At 38.2% G+C, this 22530-nt stretch overlaps 1 protein-coding gene across 8 annotated transcripts in view; it reads right to left on the reverse strand.

Annotated features, from left to right (window-relative positions):
- Nucleotides 1–22530, reverse strand: part of ERC1 (ELKS/RAB6-interacting/CAST family member 1) — a 267802-nt gene that overhangs the window by 138766 nt on the left and 106506 nt on the right. For 3 of the 8 annotated variants that reach the window (XM_058022068.1, XM_058022063.1, XM_058022064.1), the window contains exons 11-13: nt 20425–20460; nt 13345–13538; nt 2960–2971 (exon numbers count right to left, since the gene is read on the reverse strand). In XM_058022068.1, the coding sequence (XP_057878051.1) occupies nt 2960–2971; nt 13345–13538; nt 20425–20460 (242 nt within the window). The remainder of the gene's footprint in view (nt 1–2959; nt 2972–13344; nt 13539–20424; nt 20461–22530) is intronic. The other 5 variants (XM_058022070.1, XM_058022066.1, XM_058022071.1 and 2 more) reach the window with 3 other exon arrangements.

A 22530-nucleotide genomic window follows, 5' to 3' on the forward strand; every position in this document is an offset into this window, starting at 1 on the left:
ACTTCCTAGAGCATCAAATTCTCTTTGGTACAGCAAAATAATCTGGAAAAATTTATTCTTAGAAGTGGATTACTTGCTTTAAAACATGGCAGACAGTACAATCAATTATGTGATCTAAACTAGCAGAAAATCTGACAGTAGAAAGCACTTTCTGTGGGATATCTCCTGTCCAGTTAAGCTGTTTGTTACCTAGTTTGAGGCTGGAAATCTTATTTCTGCATTATCAATATTGCTCATTCTTCCCTCAAAAAACCTGCAGTTGCTTGTTACAGCACCTGATTGTCTTTTTATCTTTATCTGTCTCAACTTTTGTGACACATATTCAAAAGAACAGCTTAGAAAAACTGGAGCATATGAATTTATGGTATTTTTTCTATTTTTTTTCACTGCTGCAGGTAATGACATCAGTATAGTGTTATTTGGTTTATTACTCTTGAACTCAGCCAGCACTGGGGAGTTCTTTATGGGAAGCTGTCATCAGCAGAGATGCTTAGCAAAAGAAATCCTTACAGAAAACTGCTCTAATCCTCGTGCTTTCCAAGGCGATTTTATTTACTATGAATCAGCATGACATCCACTCCAGATCCTTAAGACTTCTGAGCAGCAAATACAGGTCACAACAGCAACAGTGATGTGGATAACATGGTTCTATTCTGATTCACTGAGTTTGTCAACAGGAGAGAGATGATGAAAGTTTCATGGATAGATCAGAAAATTCAGAGGTACTGATTAATGTAAGTAAAGCTGTTCTAGATGAGAACAGAAATATTCAGAGAATTTCTTCCTGTTAGGATACAGACATACCTAACACACTTTTCCCATACTAAGTTCTTTTCCAGGAGACACATTTGCTCTGATGTCTGAAAAAAATTGCTTTACATCATTCAGAGAAAAATAAAGATATGCCTCCTATAATAGCTTCCAAGGTAGAATGTTACTTCACAGAACAGCTATTTCTTAATATGTTGCAGTAAATGGTAATTAGCAAACTCTGAAATGCTTAGGAAAGAAACTAATACTTCAACCACCGTAATTTTCCTGTTTGGCCTGAGGAGAATCTTTTATTTTCTTTTTGGCCAGCAGAGATTTTGTAGTTCCAAGAGTAGTCATTCCATCTACTTCCTTACACTCTTGATTTATTTTAACAAATAAATGAAAAACTCAGCGACTAGCCACAATAATTTAAAAAATGGAAAAAAAGTAATCCAAAATAATCAATAAACCAACTAAGAAACTGTGAGGACAGAATGGGCAATCTCTTTAACATCTTAGAAAACTCCTCCAAGTTCCTCATCCTAACACTTGGTCACCTCAAATCACAGCCATATCTTCTCTGGCCAAATTTTACAGTATGCTCTAAATGTGAGAAATAAAAGTTATGGTTACATTGCTTGTGAAAAGAGAAATCACTCCAGGTCTTAGAAAGACCACAACCAAACAGCACCCTAAAATTGTTTCCCCTCTTATCATTAATTCCAGCATAGGTACAGGTATTGAAAAAACCTATAGCCATATGGATTGAAGTCAAAGCAGCTTTGACAGCTGAATTCCATAGCATCTAGGACTCCATCAGCCAAAGCACATCAAGCAAACAAGTATTTGCTGGGGGTAGCAGGCAAATAGAGCCTGGGCCACAGAGCCCTGCTCCTGCAGCAAAAGGCAGAGTGGATATTTCAGAGGAGAACGTTCACAGGGCAGGAAAAGCTTCCTGGCAGTTATATTTTTTGGGACATGAAGGGGTCATTCCAGGCCAGACCTCCTCTCCCCAGTAATTACAAATATGCCAGTATGACACACTGAGTATGGAAGGTATTGATGGATGACAACAACGTGATTAACTTCCAATCTTTTTCCAGTTTGTGGGAGGAAGAAAAACACTCACCCGAGGCCACAAGTGCAAGGCCTGTGCCAAACCAAGGTCACAGCACTGACACAATTTAAAGGCGTCAGCAGCATCACAGCTCTGAGGGATTCCAGCCACCACCACATTTTTCAGTGCTAACCATGAACAGCAAAGTTGGATGTTGGTCCATGATAACTCAGAATTTTAGTCATTAAGTAGTGGCTTTCTGGGCAAAGACACTGCCTGGAACAATTATGATCATTCCTTCTTCAGCAGTCACAGATGGTTTCTAACAACAGAATTTATCAGCAAAGACTAAAATCCAACATGGCTGCAGAGCTTTCAAAGGGAAATGAGAGTCATTAGGTAATGTACTCTTACTTGTGTTATTTAGGCCACAGGTGTTTGCTCCGAGCTACTCTACTGAAATCCCAAAATCTAAGGTTAGCAACAGCTTTTAAAATATAAAAACAGAAAAATAAGCCGTGGCTGAAAGACTCCAAATTAAACATATTGTTTCTTAGTAGGCTTATCACTGTGTTTTCAACAAATTCATCCTCCTGCTAATTCACTTCTCTTTAACCCACAGCCCTTTCTGCTGTTCTTTCTGACAGCACAGCACATTCAAGCTGCACCAAAACTGTTTCTGCAACATCCCTGTAAGGTTTCAGGCACAGAGGCAATGATAAAGATCCAGCAGTTAAAGTTTGTACCACCAGTATTTCAAAGGAACCACTTCTGCACTCCACAGCATGTGTATGTATTGTGGAACATGGCTAATGGCCAATCTCTTCTCTTAAAGTAACAGATAAAACCAGAAATATTTAAACTGTCTTGCTTCAGCTTCCTGTTCCTGAAGTTTTTTCCCTTTAAAACTTTCATTGGTTAGTCGTCCATCTTCTTCCCAGTGCACAACAGCATTGATTTACAATGGTTTGATACAAATTCTTTCCTTCTAAACATGCACCCTATTCAACCCATCCTCCTACACAGACTTAACCGAATCTCCGATCTTTTATTTTGCAATCATGTAATTTGATGTGCAATCTTCCGTAAGATCTCAATTTTAGCTGAATAGACAGTCTCATAAACACCCTTTTAAAAGCAGATACTGACCTTGAGGTGAGGCTGAAGGAAGCAGCAAATCCAGGAGGAGATGCGAAAGAGAAAGAGTTAGAGTTTGTGAAAACAGAGTCCAGAGATAAAGCAGTTCAAGAATAAAGGACAAAACAAGCAGATATAAATCAGGTAATGACACACAGACACACAATCATTCACAAACACAGAGCTGCATGTTTTATAGACATCTAATTAAAAAAAAAATAACCAAACAAAAAACCAAGAAAAAGAAATAAGAGAAAAAAAGGACCTTTAGATTAGATTACACCATTTCAATTAGAGGCAAGTTGCTGTAGAGAAAATAGTCTCCAATATGTAAGAGTTCTTGGAAAAAGAAAATAAGCCATTTTATAAGAAAACTCTGGATTTATATCACATCATTATCAAGTGCCCTTCTTCCAGAATTCTAACAAATATTTTGAAAATACAGTTTGACTATCTGAGATGAAACTTAATGTTTCCTTTATGACATCTTCTAAGGGCTTATTTTCTCTCCATGAGCAAGACATGCAATTTTTTCACTTTTCCTGCAGATGATGTCAACTTGTATAAAGGGACTAAACAGAAAGGAAAAAACCCCAACCACTGAGTAAAATCCTTGAGACCTGAAGATTTGTCAAAGCTAAAAGCTCATCTTTCTTAATTTTGGCAGTGAAGTCACCCCTTCCAAAGAGAAACAAAAAAAGCAGCTGCCTCTTCTTCCTGCCATAGAATTCTCCTGTATAAGGTGCAATCTAAGAACAATAATGACCAAACAGGTATTTTTTTGACAGTTCTCTCCAACATTGATCAACAGCAGAACGACCAAGACAAAATGCTGGAGTCCCCTTTGTAACATGAGGTCCCATAGGTTCATTATTGCTTTTTTTTTTTTTTTCAAATGTCTCCAGTATCTTTCATAGGCATCTGCTGTCAATTTCACTGATAACAGCAAGGTAAGTCCAAGGTATCATAAATATAGATATTTTCAAACTGATTTTAAATTTGATGATTTTCAGTCAATAGAAAAGAGGCAAAGGAAATGTCCTTCTGTCCAAAGTAGCAATTTGGCTTTGACAACATTTGTTGTACTTCTCCCATGGCAAAATTTCACTCTAAAAAGGCAGGATATGGGCTGGATAAAAATATTTCTATATTTTCCATTTTTTATATTTTTGGCTAACTGCTATATTCTTTATTACTCTTGGTATATGGAGGCATGTAAATAAAATTTGAAGTCCTTATTTATGACATAAATTTTACAATCAATTGTGCTGGGTATTGAATTTGTACAAGCAGCTGTTATTGGTCTGTAACAGATTAACTAATGCAAAATTACTTTTCTTTGGCATCTCAACCAACATTCTTCAAATCAAGCTCTTCAAGGACAGCTGTTGTAAAGACTGTATTATCTGGGGATTTGGGGAAAGATGAGACTTGTAAAGTGCCAAACACCACATCTCAGTCTTTGATCTTGAAGTAACTTACAAAGTTCCAAAAGCCTTGGTTAATTCATACTGAAAAACATGTAAGTAACAATTCTGACTGATATCCAAGACTACAAACAAATTTAACAAAAGGGAACAAAAATTTGAAAATAAACAGTTGGTTAAATATGGGAATAAATACAGTAAAGGTGAAAAAATTTAAGATTCTCATTTTGTGTTTCAGGGATCCTTTGGTTGTGTTGTAATTATGTGATATTGTTTCTTCATTTTAACAGTGAAAAGCATACAGGCTACAACTCAGAAGAGTCCAGTGGAATTTAAATGAACCACACAGTTCTTCCAACTGCTATTAAAGGTAGCATCTTTTGCTGGCACAGGATGAAGGCAAACCAGCATGTACAACACTATGCTGAGGTCACTTGCAATTTTCTGTGTGCTACAGAAGTATTATTTAACCAGCTGCATGGGTTTTAAACAGAGAATAATAATTATTGCTACATCTCCATTTTGTTATGGAATAATTCTTTCTCCCAAAGAAAAATACATTTTCTGTAATTGCTAGCCCCTTTTCCAAGTTTTTGTTACGGAGGCAGAAAGTATTTTTTAGAAGTGTGGATTTTTAGAATAATCAATGTTTAGCTGAATGAAAATAAGGACTATGTATGAAAGCACATTAAAATTAGAGAAAATCTATAAGTGTGCTGTCACTCAAACTAAAACCAAGGCAGACACCTCAATCTGCCAGCTGTTGGGAAGCCAATGGAGATGTGCCATGGACTGGAGCTGAAGCCTCAGTGCATGGGCTCTATCAGTGAAATTGAACAGAGGAGCACAGCAAGCATCTGCCCCAGGCAGCAGCCCCAAGCAAGCAGGACCAGATACACACCGAGACAGACTCATTACAGAGCAGAACCACAAGTTCCAGTTTGCACTCCTTCCCTTCAAGCAAGAACACGCACTTGCAGCATTCCTTACAAGATCCAGCAGCAGCGCTCCTGCCCAGCCCCATTTACTGTGTGCTCCGGTGCAACAGTCACACAGGGAGACAAGACAATTGTAATGCCAGCTGGCAGCCCCAGAGAAACCCCCCACTTTCTTTTAAAATACCATCCTGGTAATTGTAAAGGTAGAGCTGACTTTAATCTGATCACTGGGTGCAAATCAAAAAAATGAGATGTGAATGCTCAACCATTTTAATTAAGAAATCTCTATTTTAAAAGCTGTTGGTTATTCCAGCTACAATTTTTTCCACATGCTTGTGTATTATAGGGAGTGGGATGAGCCTGCAACATTTGTCTCAGATGTACTTAGGATGTAGTTTATGTAATGATTTTCAGTCAACCTTTGAATTCCCCTTGTTTGACAGTGAGTGATTGTGTATATTTATTACCCTGCCATCCCTTCAAAGCAGTCTGACAGGGAACAATAGGCATTTGATCTTCCTTGTGTCTGTCAAAGCAGAGAGGCTATTTATTTACCCCTTTTGACAGATTTTCTTGATAAAAGAATGATGGCTGGTCTTTTTCTTAGGTTGGTATTTAGAGGGATGGGGAAGAGATGGAGAGGCACAGACAGAAGGTTTGTGTGCATGGATCTAAGAGCACAAACCCAGCCACAGATGGCCACAATGGAGCACTAAAATTACGATTTCACTGAATTACTGGCAATTACTGCATATTCCTTTTGCTCTTTCAGTACTCCAAGACAATGCTTAGGATCTGACACTTTTAGTTCTACTATATTAGTTGTATAAAAGACAGTTTTGGTGGTTTGTTTTTTTTTTTTTGACTCCTTCCACACCAGGTTGTGAGTATAGATACTCCCATATTGCTCAAATATATTGACTGAAACAAAGCTACAAAACAGCTTTGGAAGAGATGTAGTAAAGGCAGGTAACAATGAAACTGATATGCAGATTTGGCTCATTATTTCCATGATGCTCTTCCTCCTCACATTTATAATTATTTTAATTATATCACAGCTCTTACAGTCTAATGATCTAGCAGCTGGATTAGGAGATACCTGCTAAATAAAATCCCTTATTGCTACAATATAAGGCAGATGACAACTCCTATACTCATTACAGATAACAGGCATGAGAGGGAGTGCTTGAAAACCATCTTGATTTAATGATACAGGAAGGGGGAAAGAATGGGAAATAAAGGACAGCTAAACAAAGAAGAAATTGAAGAAGGATATCCCATTATAAGAAAAAGGTGAGGATGGATTGAGGAGTCACCATAAAATCACTGTGATGGGGTTTTTACCTGCTGCTCTCTACAGATGGATTTGCAATTACTGGCAGTGTCCCTGTGCCTTTCTTTTCCTTGCTTAGATGTAGGTTTCAAAAGTGATTAGTGAGTCTGGTAACAAAGCTTGACTTCCAGAGGGCAGACACTTTCTGAAAACCAGCCTACTTTCAAATGCCTTAAGTTAAATACCTGTAAGCAAATGTGCCTGCATCTTTTATTCTTATCTGTTTAAAGAAGTTATGTTGATATGAAATGTTTTGTGTTTTCCTCCTCTGAAACTTGATACAGGACTTCAGGTGTAATGCTGATCTTGTATGAAGATAAAGCAAGACTGAGAAGAAAGAAATTACTTCTTCCTTTCCTAGCTGGGAGATTATGAAAATCTTAATATTCAACAGATCTGTGTGCTCAGAGGTGGAGCTGGACTAACTATGGGCCTGACCACTTCTTTCCATTACAAAACCCAGTTCTCAGTTGCTTGCCAAATATGAAAAAGTTGTGCTGCTATTTCCCATGACAGGTTCAACCTAACCAGGGATTTTTGTGGAAAATTTCAGCTGTGTCCTTCACAAAAGGCAGCATTTTTATAGAAAAAAATTGTTCATATATGGTAAAGCGTGTATCATTTCACATAAAATGTGAATTAAAATTATAAGGCAATCTCAGAATATCCTAAGTTTTGAATGATTTACCTTAGAATTTTAATGTTCACTTAAGCTACAGATTTTTGAGAGAAGTAGATGAAAAACACAACAACAGATTCTGCCTTGTAATAATACCATGCAAGTGTAACATAAATACATTTGATTTTATGTTTTATGGCAACAAAATAGATTGAAGCATTTTAAAATAATATTTAATTGTTTCAGGTTTTCTAATGCCTGAATCAGAGTTCAATTTATTTTTGGAGGGCTATAATCAGCTAAGACACATAAAGAATTATAGCCTCACCATCTCTCAAGGTTAACTTTAATGGTGATGATTATGACTTTATAAACACCTTTCTTTAATTTTACACCATATCTCTTACTTTAAATTATTTATATGCCTTGATGTGGTTCTTGCTTAGGAATGCTATAAAAAACTATTTAAAAATTCACAGAAACAACAAACCTGAAAACCAAAGACAATTATTCCAAGGTATGAGTAGCAGTTTGAAAAGAAGTATTTCAGCTTCAAACTGTTGACTTAAGCTTAGGGCATAATTTACTAGTAGTTTCCTTTACACTATTCTAGGAAACTGTAAAGTTGATGGAAAATACAGCTAATTTCTCTCTCCATCTATCCTTCACAGAACACTACACAAACATATCTGTCTTAAAGACAGACAAAATAAGATATTCTGCATTCTACTGTCCACATTTTTCAGCACTCCTTTGAGATCCCCCTATGTTTTTTACTCTTTTATTTACTGTTGGGAAGAAATAGTTAAGATGAGGACTATACCTTTTGGCTGCTACAAATCAAAAGTTGGAAGGTTTCTTCTTCAAAAGGGCATCCTTAAATTCTTTTCAGGAAAACTCTCCAAATTCTCTTTCTTAAAATAGCCACTAATTCCAGCTGTCCTTAGCAGGACTGCTGGTATTCCACAGCTGAGTGCTGTCTTCCTTTGCTCCCAAAGCAAAATCTCCTTCAGGAATAAAAACAAGCCCTGTGTCCTTGCAAGAACTACCTATCTTATCTAGTGAGTGTGCCAAATGAAAATCAATTTTAAGCCTACAACTGGAACTAGCACTTCCATATATATTCACTCAGTGCTCTCTTCTGAAGAAACATATACAGATATACTTCTTGCCACCTTTCAAGGACAAATTTCTCATTTGCACAATATGTGCACACCAATAGAGATGTGTTACTGTATAGGCTGTGTATAAATTATTCTCTGTATGAATTATCATCACAATAAAACTCAATAATAAGTCAATACTTGCATAAACCCAGGACACAGGGAATATTTCTCTGTCTGCTCTGAGGTGCCCTGATCCCCAGGGCAGCACTGACTCTGACCCTCATTCATGGAGAAAGTTTCCTAGACTTCAAGATAGACTGGAATCCACAAAAGTGTGAAATAGATTATAGAGAGTAGTGTAGGTGTACCACTTGGTGAGAAATTTAGGTTTTGGGATTTTTAGTATGTTGTGGATGGAAGCAAGGTGGAGGGCACAGGGTTTTGTCCTGGGTTTCCTCTTCATCCTTCTTCTTCAGTTTGGTTGGCATTTTGTAATTGGGCAGAAATTCTGCATTGTGTGCTCTTTGGGACCAGTTGTTGGGTTAAAAGGGAAAATAATCTCAGTGTCAGTTCTTCATTGGATAGTTCAGTCTTAAAAGACCTTGTAACAAGAGATTGTTGGCCATTTTGTGCCTTGCTGCTGAACTCACAGACTGTTTTACTGATAAGAAATAATCAACACCTGAGTCTGAACATGAATTACTGTCTCAAGTGCCTTCAACCCAGACCCAGAGAAACCGATAAATACTGACCTCTATCAATGACACATTTTAGAATACTTGAAGAACACTGACTTTTAGCTGGTTCAGGCAGGTAAGTAGGTAGCAGAGATTAGAACCAAAGGCAAAACACAGCAAGAAAAACAATTAAAAAGCAACAGCTTCTGTCAGGTTTAGATCAGAGAGAACAGCAGCAAACTTCCTTTGGACTGCGGTCACGAGCAGCGCTTGCACTCGACATAAGCAGGTGCTGTTTGACCTAGGGAAAGAAGCAGCATTGCAGCAGCCCCAAACAGCAGCAGCAGCAGAGGCCACATTGCAGCCCAGAGGAGGAAACAGAAGCCTTGAGGGCACTCACTTTCCCAGGAAGTCCCACACAAACCCCCCCAGGTGTTGCGGTGCGGGGACCGACACCTGGCAGGGAGGGTGCGGAGTGCGGGAGCCGCGCTTTCTGAGGAAAGGCACAGTCACAAACACCCCCGGGAACAAAACAGAACAGAACAAACAACACGACTCGGGGAGCAGGGGTGACAGGGGAGGAAAAAGCAAGGGAGGAAACAGAACACAAAACAAAAAGTTACAGAGAGACAGGAGGTTATGGGATGGCAGTACAAAAAGCAAACAGTTAGTTACAAAGGAAGTGAATAACCAGACAGCTACTAAACCTCTACACCACCACAGTAGGGGGCACAAATAAAACTTATGGGGCTGTACACCCACAGAAGAAATGTGGACTTAGGGCCCACCTTCCCATAAGAAAAGGCAAAATCCTCCCCACAGAGTATATACACCAATGAGCTTGTGCTTTCCACGAGCTCATATATGAGCTCATATCAAAATATATGTATATGTATATATATATTTTTGTGTTGAATCTAGAATATTTTTCAACTTTTGCATAGCATGCACCTTAATTAACACACTTCTTTTAACATCTTTCATCTGAAAAGCAATGTCTCCAGTCAGTAATTGCAACACCTACTGAAGAGTGGAAGCATTTTCCTCATTATGTTACCTTAAGCACAAGGCAGCTTTGCCTGCATTGAAAAGGTTAAAAGAACAGTTTTCTGCTTTTAATTTCATCTTCTTCTCCTTACTGTCCTTTCTCTTTCTCTGTTCCTCTGGGCACACCTCCCTAACAGGTGACACATCTCTTCTGTGGATGAAACTGTGATACCTTTTCTCTCTCCCTGACAGCATATGGTCTAGCTGTCACATAGAACCAGCAAGAGGGAAAACTACAGGGAGGAGAAACTCTCTTTTGAAAAAATCCCATTTTTTTAGTACAATTATTCTCTGTATGGGACTTTTTTCTTCTCACCTTGCTACACATGGAACACTGACTGTTCCTGACAGGCACAGCAATATTTGCTGTTTAGCTTGCTGACAATTGCTTCTGCAGGCACTAAGGCTCTTCTTTGCACAACACAGCTTGATCAGCTGTACAAGCATTAAAAGACAAGAAAATTTCTACCTCACTCTGCATGGACCACAGTTCAGGAAAGGCTTTTAAACGGCAAAATTATCTATTTTTTTCCCCTTAAAAGCAGGACTCTTCTAGCTCTAAAACATGCATGTAACATGCCTCGATATATAGGTTCAGTCACGAAAGAATATTTTATAAACAAGCATTGTAGATAAAAACAGGACCAACCTATACATGAAATAGGCATGATAAAAACTCTGCTTTGTGCAAAAACTCCCAAGAAGAAAGAAAGCTTTCAGGGAATAGTTCTTTGGGGGACTACTTGAAAACAACAAAGGTCAAATACAATTACTCAGAAAGAGAAATTATCAGTAAAAACCTCACCATAAAGTATCTGGAAGTTTCTATCTCTTTCTCCAGCCCTGTGTTTATATTACAGTTCCACCTGAAAAATCCTTTCAGGTGCTGATACTTGGCTAATTCACCATTAGATCTCTAGATCATGAAGACTTTTTCTATTTCCACTTAATGAATATTCTTAGATTTTTCTCCTCCCCTTGATTTATTTGGCTGCTGACAGTCACGTGATAACAAAAGATGTCTTTTCTTTTACATAGTCAAAATACCTATTCTAATTAACAGAAATAACAGAAAACATATTCTATCTTATCTCAGTATTGGAAGAAAAGATAAGTTAAAAAGAGAAGAGGACCACTCGATTTTTTGTAAGACTGACAATCATGTGCTAAGAAGGAATGGATAAAACTGAATAGACAAAGCATTTACCCAATTGTTACAGAATGATGTCTACTCATTTGGGGGTTCTACATTTTCATGGTAGGACTTTAGTCTGTGACTGAAACATCAAGAAACTATCATGTAACAGGAAAAACAATGACTGCTTTGCAGATGTCTAGAAGTGCATATTTTCCAAGAAAAACTAACTAACTTTCTAACTCTTTGAAGATGGTGCAATTGCTTCTATCAATAAAAGGAGATCCATCCTAATTTTTTTCTTTGTTATTGTTCCTTCACAGACTATAAACTTTTTTGTTTATAGGACACTTGTGACTATTCAATTTTTGATGCTGCAAGTCAAATCATGATTATTTTCTGAATGCTAATGTAATAAGAAAGTCAGCTTGCATTAAAATCATATTTAAGAGAATTCTCTTCCTGCCATTTTAATCTCCTCTAGGAATCAGGCTGAGGAATGATGCTTATTTCTGACTTTCTTTTCTTAAACAGTAGTTACTTGTCCACAAAGAAAAAAAACCAATTAAGGCACACAATGAATATATTCCTTCCCCCTATCTTAGTTCTGATAGAAGTTTGCTGCTTGTACCTGTTCCCTGGTCAACCTGCTTGTCCTAAAGAGGATGACATGGGAAATACCACACCAGAGATGGGGACCCCAAGAGGACTGAAAAAAATCACACAAACAAATGACTTTTAGCTTTTTCATGTCTATACTCACTCAACAATGTCAACTTATTGCCTGAATGTTCTGCTGATTACATTATATACCAATGGGCTGAACAATGCATCACTTAGGAAAAAAGGGAAGACATTAAAAAAGAATATATCCTCACTCCTGGGTGTTTGAGCTTATGCCACAGGTATGAGGAATTTTGGTTACATAAAACAACTTAAAGAAAACCATCAGGATGCTGCTTACAGTCACAAAGAGAGAAGAAGCCTAGCTGGCAAACTGAACTGTTCCAGAGCTCTGTACGTGTCAAGGAAAAGAGAATGGACTCCTTAGAAAAGAGTTTTTCAAATCATTCAGAGGGACCCATAATTTGACAATCAACAAGCCATGAAAAACAACCACTGATTGCAGAACCTGAAATGTCCTCCACTTAGTTGCCCTAATCTTCCTGACACTAAATGGTAGAGTAATTAAGTAGAGAAAAGACAGAAGAACTATTCTGGCACAAGGCAAATGGGAATAATCAAATTTCCATTTTGCTGCTCCAAGTTGGGAGTGGTAAAGTAAACAAAAAACCCCAAACAGGTATTACTGCCCAGAAATTTGTTCTTGGCCCACAGTAAGATGAGAAAATGACAGAACATAGAATCTAACTCAGGTTTTTCACAAGATCTATTACTTGTATTTGTGATTCAAACGTCATGGAATCACAATAAATTTCATTTTTTTTCTAGGGACATTATAGTCTTCAGCCTCCTGGCTCCAAGAGAAAGATGGAAAATGCTGAAAAGTGCTGAATCAAATTTTGCTTGGACAAAAGCAAATCTCTCATCAGGCTTCACTTGGGCCGAGGTTTACCTGTATCCCTACCAGCACTGAGTTATGAGACCACTTGTCAGAAGAATCTGAGTAAACAGTAACAAAAGCTCTGAAAAGGCATTTTTCTTATTTGTTTCTGTGAAAGCAATGCCTGAAGAATGTCAGTAAATAGTAACACAAACTTTCAAAAGGCATTTTTCTTATTTGTTTCTGTGAAAGCCAAGTCTGAGGAATTTATTGTATCAAAACAAAAAACTCTTTTACAAACACACCAAAATTTCTGCAGGATTTCCTACGCTCGCCATTCCTTTATATCTCTATCTACCCTTCTAGTTCTACCTATCAGCCCTATTTTTGAGTAGCCAGGTAAGAAAAAGCAGATGGTAAGACACCCTTTTCCTAACAATGTAGCAAAATAAAGGACCAAAGAAAGAAAAATTTTAAATAGACTAAAAGCCTCTAAAAATCTTTTCCAAAACAGGCACCTTAACGTTTTTAAGTCAAGAAAAACAACTTATCGCTAACATACTAATGCGGGTTTTTTTTTGCTCCTCTTTTATCTTTTACACCATCCTCACCTTTCCAGCTCTGCTATCTTCTTATCCTTGTCATTCTTCTCGTTTTCCATCTCCTTGAGGATCTCCAGGAGCCGGTCCACCTCGGCCTGGGCCTTGCCGGACTCCTCGCGGTAGCGCGCAACCTCCCGCTCCAGCTGCTGCAGGCGCTCACCCAGCTCGGGGCTGGCCCTGGCCTCCAGGGTGGCCTCGTGAGCCTGGGGGAAAAAGGGGCAAGAAACACCACTTCATTCACATGCAGCTCTGACAACCCCAAAATGTCATCTGTGACAGTTCCAAGGTGCTATCTAGATCGCTATTTCAAAACAGCAAGATTAATTGTTACTCGGGAATATGAATAGCCTATGCTATCTTTAAGTATGGGGAAATACTCTGCAGAAAAACAAATTTAGTTTTTTAAATTCAGCTTAAAAGAACACATGACTTTTAATCTGAAACAGAAAAATAAATCACAGGTAACAGCCTTCAATAACTACATCACTCTGCAAAGTGTCAGACCTTTGCACAAATGGTGCTGATGTGCTCAAGCCCTTGCCAGTTCTGTGAGCCACACAGACCAGGGTTTATGAGCATGGCTACTGAAATTATCTTTGCTTAGTTATCTAGGAAATACATTTTTCAAGTCAGGCTGTTGGGACAAAAAGTACCTCTGGACTGAGGATCCCAATGAATTGATTGTTTGGGGAGGTTTTTTAATGGCTTGATTTGTTACAAAAATCACAAATTTATTAGCAAACCTAATTCAATAGTTCCCATGCATGTAAGAGACAGGAAGAATGCAGTTTTAATGCTGGAAGTTAAACCAGCAGACTAAGGACTATCCTTTTTCTCTCACGCTGCTCCTCTGTTCTTGGATCTTGAACTGCAATTTGATATCAATTAAAGCTATTTCAGAATTGCTCAAAATTGCTTCAGTGAATGGCAAGTTTGATGGAGCTCATCAGGATTGCCTGCAGGCCTTGCTCTTCTCAAAACAAACCTACACCAGAAAATAAGACTACAGACTTTTCTCCTCTCTGTGTGCAGCTGTGGAAAGTTGTTTTACAAGCTGCCAATGTTCTGCTCCAAAGCACACTAAGTCTAGATCTGATAGTATGGGACTCTGTTGCTTTTAAAGGTAATTGGAGAGTACTACAGCAGTAAAAAACTCAGGGCAGAAAGCTGCTGCTTCCAAAGAATCAAATAGCAAAATTATATTTGGCTAAATCTGTTTAGTTATTCAGTAAAACAAGACTGGAGGAAAATATCCATTCATTGACTCCAACATTTTTGCCTTGAAGTGTCTAGTTTTTAATTAGTTTCTTTAGAGCCAAGGCCACATTCTAGTAGAATCCAGGAGACTTGTGGAGCAGAGTATTATGGGACTGTGGAAAGTCTTGATGCCTGTCTTTAATGGGACTGACCTTGGGATGGATCTGGTTTTCCCAAACAAAGGAAAGGTTTATGTTCCAGGGCCTTAGCCCTGCAGCTCTTGTCTGAGGGTCAATAATAAGCTGTTGTGGCTTTCTTTTGTTTAAAAACAACAATTCCAGAAAGCTGATTAGGCTGGACAGTATTTTATCCTAGAAAAAAATGCCCCGGGCCTCCCAGGCAGATGTCAGCAAGGGTGCCCAATAACCAAAAATCATGGAAGATTAGAACCAACCCTTTCCTGAGGTAATGCATTAGGAACACTAAAAAGGCTCCCTACTTTTGAGTGACTTTCTAGAAAAATCTGACACTCCTGCGCCACTGAACTGTGAAACAGAAAACCCTGCATTTGGGCTTCTGGCTACAAGTGCATCCCTGTGAGGCTTCGCAAAGCCTTTTGGAGTTAGGGCTGTCACTGCTTCCAGATTCCTTGCTGCCCCATGAGCACCCCAAATCACACACCCTTGGAAAGGGCTCCCCACAGCAAGTGGAAGTGTAATTAATGCCCTGCCAGGAGGATGCAGACTCCAGGAGGAGGTGGCAGCAGGGAGACTGACAAGTGTGTCAGCCCCACGAGCAGCTGGGAGCACCAGGGGACACACTTGGCTTTGCAACCAGCATTGCTGGCTGTTTCTGAAATGCTTTTTTTGGGATTTCCAGCCTGAGGAAATCTGAAATATTTTATTTCATTTCCTTTTCAACTACACCTTAAATTTCAAAAACCTCCTCCAGTCTTTCCTTCCCAAAAACAGGGAATTGGGAATACTGTTTTTGGGGTCACCTATCCATCAACTGAGGGCATCAGTATTCTCCTAAGAGACACTGAGTATAAGTTAAGTCAAGTCTGGTTTTCACTAGACAGAGCCTGAGTTCTTCTGTACTGGACTTAGGTATGTTTCCAACATCTCAAATTGTTTAACAAATACTCCTCCAGGCTCTTTAAAGTCATCCAAAATACATGATCAGATAATCAAGAAACTTCTTTTCAAAGAAAACAAAGTTAGGCTGTTAGCCTGGCTTATTAAACTCACTAATTCAAAAGAAGTTATAAGACCTAATGCAATTTGACTGTCAGAACAGTCCTGATTTATTTCACTCTGCTAATAAAAGCATCTCCACAACAACCCAAGAGACACTACTGAGAAGAGGAAATAAATTTTCTTTTCTAGAGAATTAGACAACAAGTCAGTGTGTCTGGTTCTTATAGAACCAAAGAGCTATTTACAGGACATAAATTATTGGTTAAGACATGTAACACATGTTATTTGTATATAAGGCACATAAGTATGGATACTTTCACCTAACACAAAGAGAATGTTATGTGATATGCTGTAAACTGGAGACCACTTCCTGCACTGTGAGTTACTGACTGAGTGACTTTGGTCCATTTTGTGGGTTTTGTACAAAATACGTGTTTCATGACTGTATCTAAAATCCTACTGGATTCATTTATTGTATAAGAGAGAAAACCAATGCATTCAGAGCTTTCCCACAAACTCACATCAAGATCTGGAACAGATGAAATTGGCTACCTTCCCTGAGCAAAATAATTAATCTTGGGTTTTTTTCCTTTAACCAAAAAGCAAAACACAAATAATGAATTCCTACATTCACAGTAAAAAAAATGCATATACAACTTGCCCCACCCATCAAAGGTGTAGAGAAATTCCAAAATAAGTAGTAATTTCATTTTTGAAGCAGAATCAACATCTAAAGTGACAAATGCACCAATAGTTTCTCCTGCATTAAGAGACTATAAGAAGTCTACTTCATAGGTTTGACTTCCATCTCTGCCTGGCACAGGATTTGTAAATCTGTAATTTTAATATAGTTACAAACAAATGTGATAGTGTATAAAAGAAGTATGACAAAAATTAAATAAATGTAGAAAGCAGCCTGCTGAGGGTGAAGGGAACAGTGCTCTTTCTCATCTCTGCAGATCACTGAGATTACCTGATCAGAAGCTTTTAAACCCTTCAGCTTTTACTCCTGACCCTGGCATTAGCTCTCTGTGCTCCTGTGTGGTATCAAACAGGTGAATTGAAGAGCACAGCCAAACTCACACATTTCACTCTGCACTGATGCATAAGAAACAGCCACATTTCTGGAAAGCAGCACCCTCTTGAGCTCTGCTTTTATTAGCAAAGCTCATCTGATCAGTATTAATCTTTGCCAGTGTGAATTCAGTTTCAAATTCTAAGTGGCTCAGGGCAGAGAATAGTTTAAGTTTACTACTCTGGCTATGTCCTCCCAGTTTTTAAGAGGGACTATAAAGGAAGAGGTGGTTTAACAGCTTTCTGCTTCCCTGCTCTCATTTCCCATCTGGAAAGTGCTAAGTGATGGGGTGACTGCTTCAGGTACCTACAGAACATAAGAAAGAGTGATTGTTCCTCAACAAAATAAATGTACTCCAACTTCTCTTGCTTCCACAGAAAATCAGCTGACAAAGCCAACTTCTACAGCTAAAACAAAGATGACCAATGTTTCATAGAAATAACCAATATTTACAGATGGAGAGGAGTGGAAGACAAAACACACAAAAAAGAATTTTCTAAGTTGATATTTGTCGTGCCAAAACCCTCTTTTTTAAGAGGTAAGATAATCTTACACAGCTTAAAGTGTGCCAGAGACAGGGAACATAACAATAGCACAGACCTAATTTAAAGGTTCTAAAACGTAAATAAAAATTCCAAACATTATGACCAAGACTCCAAATCAATATTCCTAAAATATTAACTTAAATCAAACAGCAAATAACTCACAGCAAACACTTTCTACTTTTACCTATGAATTGAGACAGTAAATTCAGTTTAACATTTCACATATAAGTGTTGCCAAGAACTTTTGGCCATGAAATAAAAGTTCCCAAAAACCTGAAATCCCATTTTAATCCACTCTCCTACCTCCAAGGGAGCCTCATGTCTCCTAAAAATAGTAAATGCACACACAAATACAAAAATATATTATGATTATTTACTGCAAAAGACAAACACTTTACCCATCTTCTGTACTAAAGGCAGAAATTCAACTGATAAAACATTTGTGCTGTCTTCTATCATGCCTTTATTAGTTTTAACTGAATTGTAAATCTAAAAAACCATCAGGCTTTTTCCTCCTTTAGTTCCAAGGCTTTACACACCCCAAACTGTAAAAAAGCTTTTTGAAAAGGCAGTAATGGAAGTAAAAGGCTCAGGAAATTCTGTGATATACTATGTACTGTAAACTTGAGACTGTCACAGAGAGTTATTTGCTGTCTTTTAACCATCGCTACATGGTTGGTCTTTGTTAATGGATCTGCAAATTTTCGACACTGAATAAGCAAGTGTTACGTTGGAACTGATTCATAAAGAAATTATTTTCTTTATGAAGAATCATAAAGACAGGAAGACACCTCAAGAGGGCCAATTTCCATTACTTTAAAAAGTGATTTCTTCAGAGATATACAAGTTCCCAGAGATGTCATTAAACACAAACCACTTGCTCTCTTTGGATTCAGCCCAGCACAGAGTGGGCAAAGCCAGGAGGGAAATGCCCACAGAACATTTCTCTTTGTAAATCCATTTTAACCCCCCCACCTGTCTCCTCTGATTTGGCCCTTACTCACCTGACCATTGCTTTACAAAATCAGGACACAAGTAATAAACAGACATTTAGTACCAGTTTTTGGATATTCAATGTACGGCTCTATAAGCTGCTTATTCTTGTCTGCAACGTGACATTAAAAGAAATAATTCCCCAATTTTCTTTCTTATGACAGCACACAGATGGTCTGTATGCCTCATAAGAGGAGGAGGGGTTTGGCTACAGAGAGCCAACCCCTACCATGAACATGAGCAGGTATCCACTGGCCAGGTGAGCTGGGTGGTAACCAATCATAGCCAACCAATTCTGGATGTGGAGTCTTTGGAACAGCCCATATAAAGAGCTGTGGGTACCAAAAAACTCTCCCTGCTCCATGAAACCCTGGTGTCCTGTTGTGTTTCTGTCTCCCCCACCACGACACTTTCTGTCATGCTAATCACAACTAATCACTCCTTAACACCACCAGTGGGAAATGAGGATGCATTATTAAACCTGTTGTGCAGGGGAAAAAGCAAAATGGAAATGTATCCTGCCTTATTCACTCAATGCTTTCCTGCTATTAAAAAAGCATTTTACCAGCTTATTTCTCTGGATGATTATCATCTCTCATGTATATCTGGCTCACTCTTGGAGCATTTGTCATGCAATATTGAAAACAGCAAGACTCTAGCAGACAATAATTTAGTTATGAAATGCTATACAAATGACCTCACAAGGAAAAATGAGAAAGACCACACAGTGGGATATTGACCATTTCCTGAATTTTGAATATTTCATTTTTCAAAATGAGTGCTATCTTCAAAAGTTTTTCTGGGAGGGGTAGAATAGGTAATTTTTTTCAGCTATAAGAACATCAAGGAGAAAGCATCTCCAACTTTCCACTACATGAAATGATGCTGAGGTAATCAGAAAGGAACCTTAAAAGCCACCACAGAATTGTGTAGGATGGTTTGGGTTGGAAGGGTCCTTAAAGAGCATCTCATTCCAACCTCCCTACTGTGGGCAGGGACACCTCCCACTAAAACCCCATCCAACCTGGTCTTCATAAAACCTCTTGTACCTTATCCTGTGTGTTTGCTATATCATACTGGAGGATAAAATACACAGTTTCTTCAATATCTTCTGTGTTCTGACTTCAGAGTAATGAGTTTGCATGCTATTAAAGATTTTGTAGAGAATATGCTCTCCTGACACGAATTCTTCTACCTATTTGCACCAAGTACAATCTATTTGTATTATATCTCATTTTCTCAACTCGTTATTGACACTATTTAGCCAGGTTTGAAGAATTTCTGATATGGGATGCCACAAAAATGGAACAATTGCAAGCCCCAGAAATTTTCTGACTCTCAGACAATGATTGTCAGGATAGACAACTCCATTTACCCTGAACATTGCCAAGAGTAACACAGGTATCAGAAAAGTTCTGTAACACCATTTTTTATGCACAGAGCCACAAAAGAAATCTCTGATGAAAACCACCTTGGATTACGTAATTTACAGTGTCAAGATATTACACAAACACTCCTTGACAGGAGTGCTCTTTGACATCAAACAGGAGGCTGGAAATAGGATCCAAAATTAAACTGACATAGTACCAGTGAGCTGAATGGTTACACAAGATTTGAAGCAATCTTTCAGTCGCTGCAACTCAGTTGTTATTTCTACTGTGCTGCTGTGCCCAGTGTTACAGAACGCTTTCACACAAGAAGCTTGATTCGCATGGAAATTCCACCTTCTTGCTCTGAAAATGCACAGACAATGGAGATGACAGAAAAGCTACAGGACACTTCAAGCACCAGCAGCAAAGGGAAACAAAACACAAGACACGATATTAAGCTGTCCAAACAAAAATGCAGTTAGGCCAAGGCAGTCAAACAGTGAAAACATCTCAGAAAGCTTTTTTGGAACATGACTGGTCTGACATCCCACTGCTTTTTGTTTGCATCCATGCTGTCCATACCCACTATACTAAAGGAATTCACCAATACACTCTGTGTTGGCCCAACTATAAAAGCAGAGGTGAATACACATGCAACACAAAAAATTAAATGTGCTGGCAACAGCCCCTCAGATTGCCAGGGAACTTACTAGCTTGGATGGATGACTCAATAAAACTTCAGGGTGCTAAAGGGAGAAAGAAGATAGGAAAAGATGGAGAAAATTTGGGATAGGAACAGTGTGAGAGAGAAAAAGAAAAGATGTAACAAGAAAAGAATTTAAAATAATAACTGCAACATTAATTTACTAAGATGACAGAATCTTAATTAGTGGTTTTAGCATGCATTACTAACCAGCTTCTGGAACATGAGAAACATGGAGAGTTACCCTCATGCAAGTCCCAAATTTTATCCTGAATTTTTCAGTTTAACAGATTTGTCCAGCCCCCACATATTTGATGCAGTTCTTTGTTTGGGTTTACAGATGAGTTTCACAGATTAAGAAGGACTTCAATTCCTAGTGCTTCCTTTGTATCAATTTCAAGTCAGCTGAATGGTTTAGAAACTGACACTATCAGTAACTGACACTATCTGAATGCTGAACACAATTTTCCTTTTTGCTTTTATTGTAACAAGAAATTCTGATTTCCCTGGCAGCCTTTTCCTTCTATGTGGAATGCATCATTTATTATCCCTTCTTGGAAAAAAAAAATTATCAGTTGAGAACAAAAACCAGCCTTATCTATCAATATTATCAGTAATATTTTCAGCTGTGGGAGAAAATCCATGTTCACAAAATAAAAAGCAGCAGAGTCTGTATTAGACTAGCCAGGCTTACTCTTGGGAAAGACAGAATTTGGATCAACACTTCATTAAGTCTTTTTTTCTTGTTTTTTGAAAGATACTATCCTCCTGAATTTGAAGAAAGAACACCACAGCAGAAAAAAAAAAGACCAAAAAACAACCTCTGAGTATGCCTGTTGAAGGTAGAGGTATTTTCTTGGCAGGGAATCACTGCTAACTTTTTCTGGTGAAAAGTTCCTAGAACTGCATCAAGGGGAAGTCTATTACATGGTTTTGACTTTCCTCCCTAAAAATAAGGAGTATATCTATAGGGAGAAAAACTATGCACTGGAAATGAAGATGGACAAAAGTCCACTCATCTTTCCTGGAAAAAAATTCTAATATTAGTTGGTCTCTCCCAGATCAGAAAAAACAAAATGAAACAAAGTATACTGGCTGGGAAAGACAAGACAGAAAATGCTGGGAAAAGAGTATCCTGAAGAACAACAACTAAAGGAAAACTTTTTCACTATAAAACTAATACATTAAAATAGTAGTCTGGACAAAGATTTTCCTAAAGAAAAGAAAAAGCACCACAGAGCATAACAGCACTTCACAGAAAGAACGTCCTGTGTGTTATTTGCCTCTAATGATTCCATCTGAGCCAAAATGAAGACAGGACACCATGTAAACTCAACAGGGATTTATGAGCTGCTTTCAGCCTTCAGAATCTCCCACTGCATCTCCTGCTGGCAGGATGACAACTGAGCACAGAGGCAGTGTATATAGAATAATTAGAACATTAAGCACACAAATTTGCATAACCATTGTATTATTATTTGAAAAAAACAACCCCAATATGAAAAACACTGCAGTTTTTGCTAAGCCAAAGATCAATATAAAACACTTATCGGTGAAAAGAGGAATAGCAACAAGAAGTGGGTACTTCATGGGAGACACTGGAGAGTAACATGGAACTAAAATAAATTATCAACAACTTTTCAGCACCTTTGCACTCTGCTTGGTTAATATTTTTGTTTAGTGTAAAGTTAATTCCCTTTTACAGAAGAAAGGGAAGCTTGCATGGTTCATGATTCCTTTGAGGGTCACTGTTTGCAGGTTAGAAAGAGTTTTTTGCAAGGACTACCAAAGTCTTTTTCATTTAATGGCTCAACAGTAGTCCAGATCAGCCTCTCCCGCCAGCTACTTCACTTCTGGGGCTCATAGATCTGACTGGAAGTACTCAAAGTGCTCACTGGGAATAGGAAGCAAGGGAAGCAAGACTGATGTTAGACACATCTCCATTCAAACTGTGAGGGAAGAAACCAAAAAAAAAAAAAGCTTTCAGCCATTTACTCCTAAGGAGCTGCAGGAGAACTTCCTTCCTGCATGTGTCTCATGCAAATCTGCACTAAGATAATGTAATAAACCTCAACAGAATGAACCTCTAATTTAGTTTTATACTGAATGCTCT

This window comes from Melospiza georgiana, chromosome 4 (genome assembly GCF_028018845.1).
Source record: "Melospiza georgiana isolate bMelGeo1 chromosome 4, bMelGeo1.pri, whole genome shotgun sequence".
Taxonomy (NCBI): Eukaryota; Metazoa; Chordata; class Aves; order Passeriformes; family Passerellidae; genus Melospiza; species Melospiza georgiana.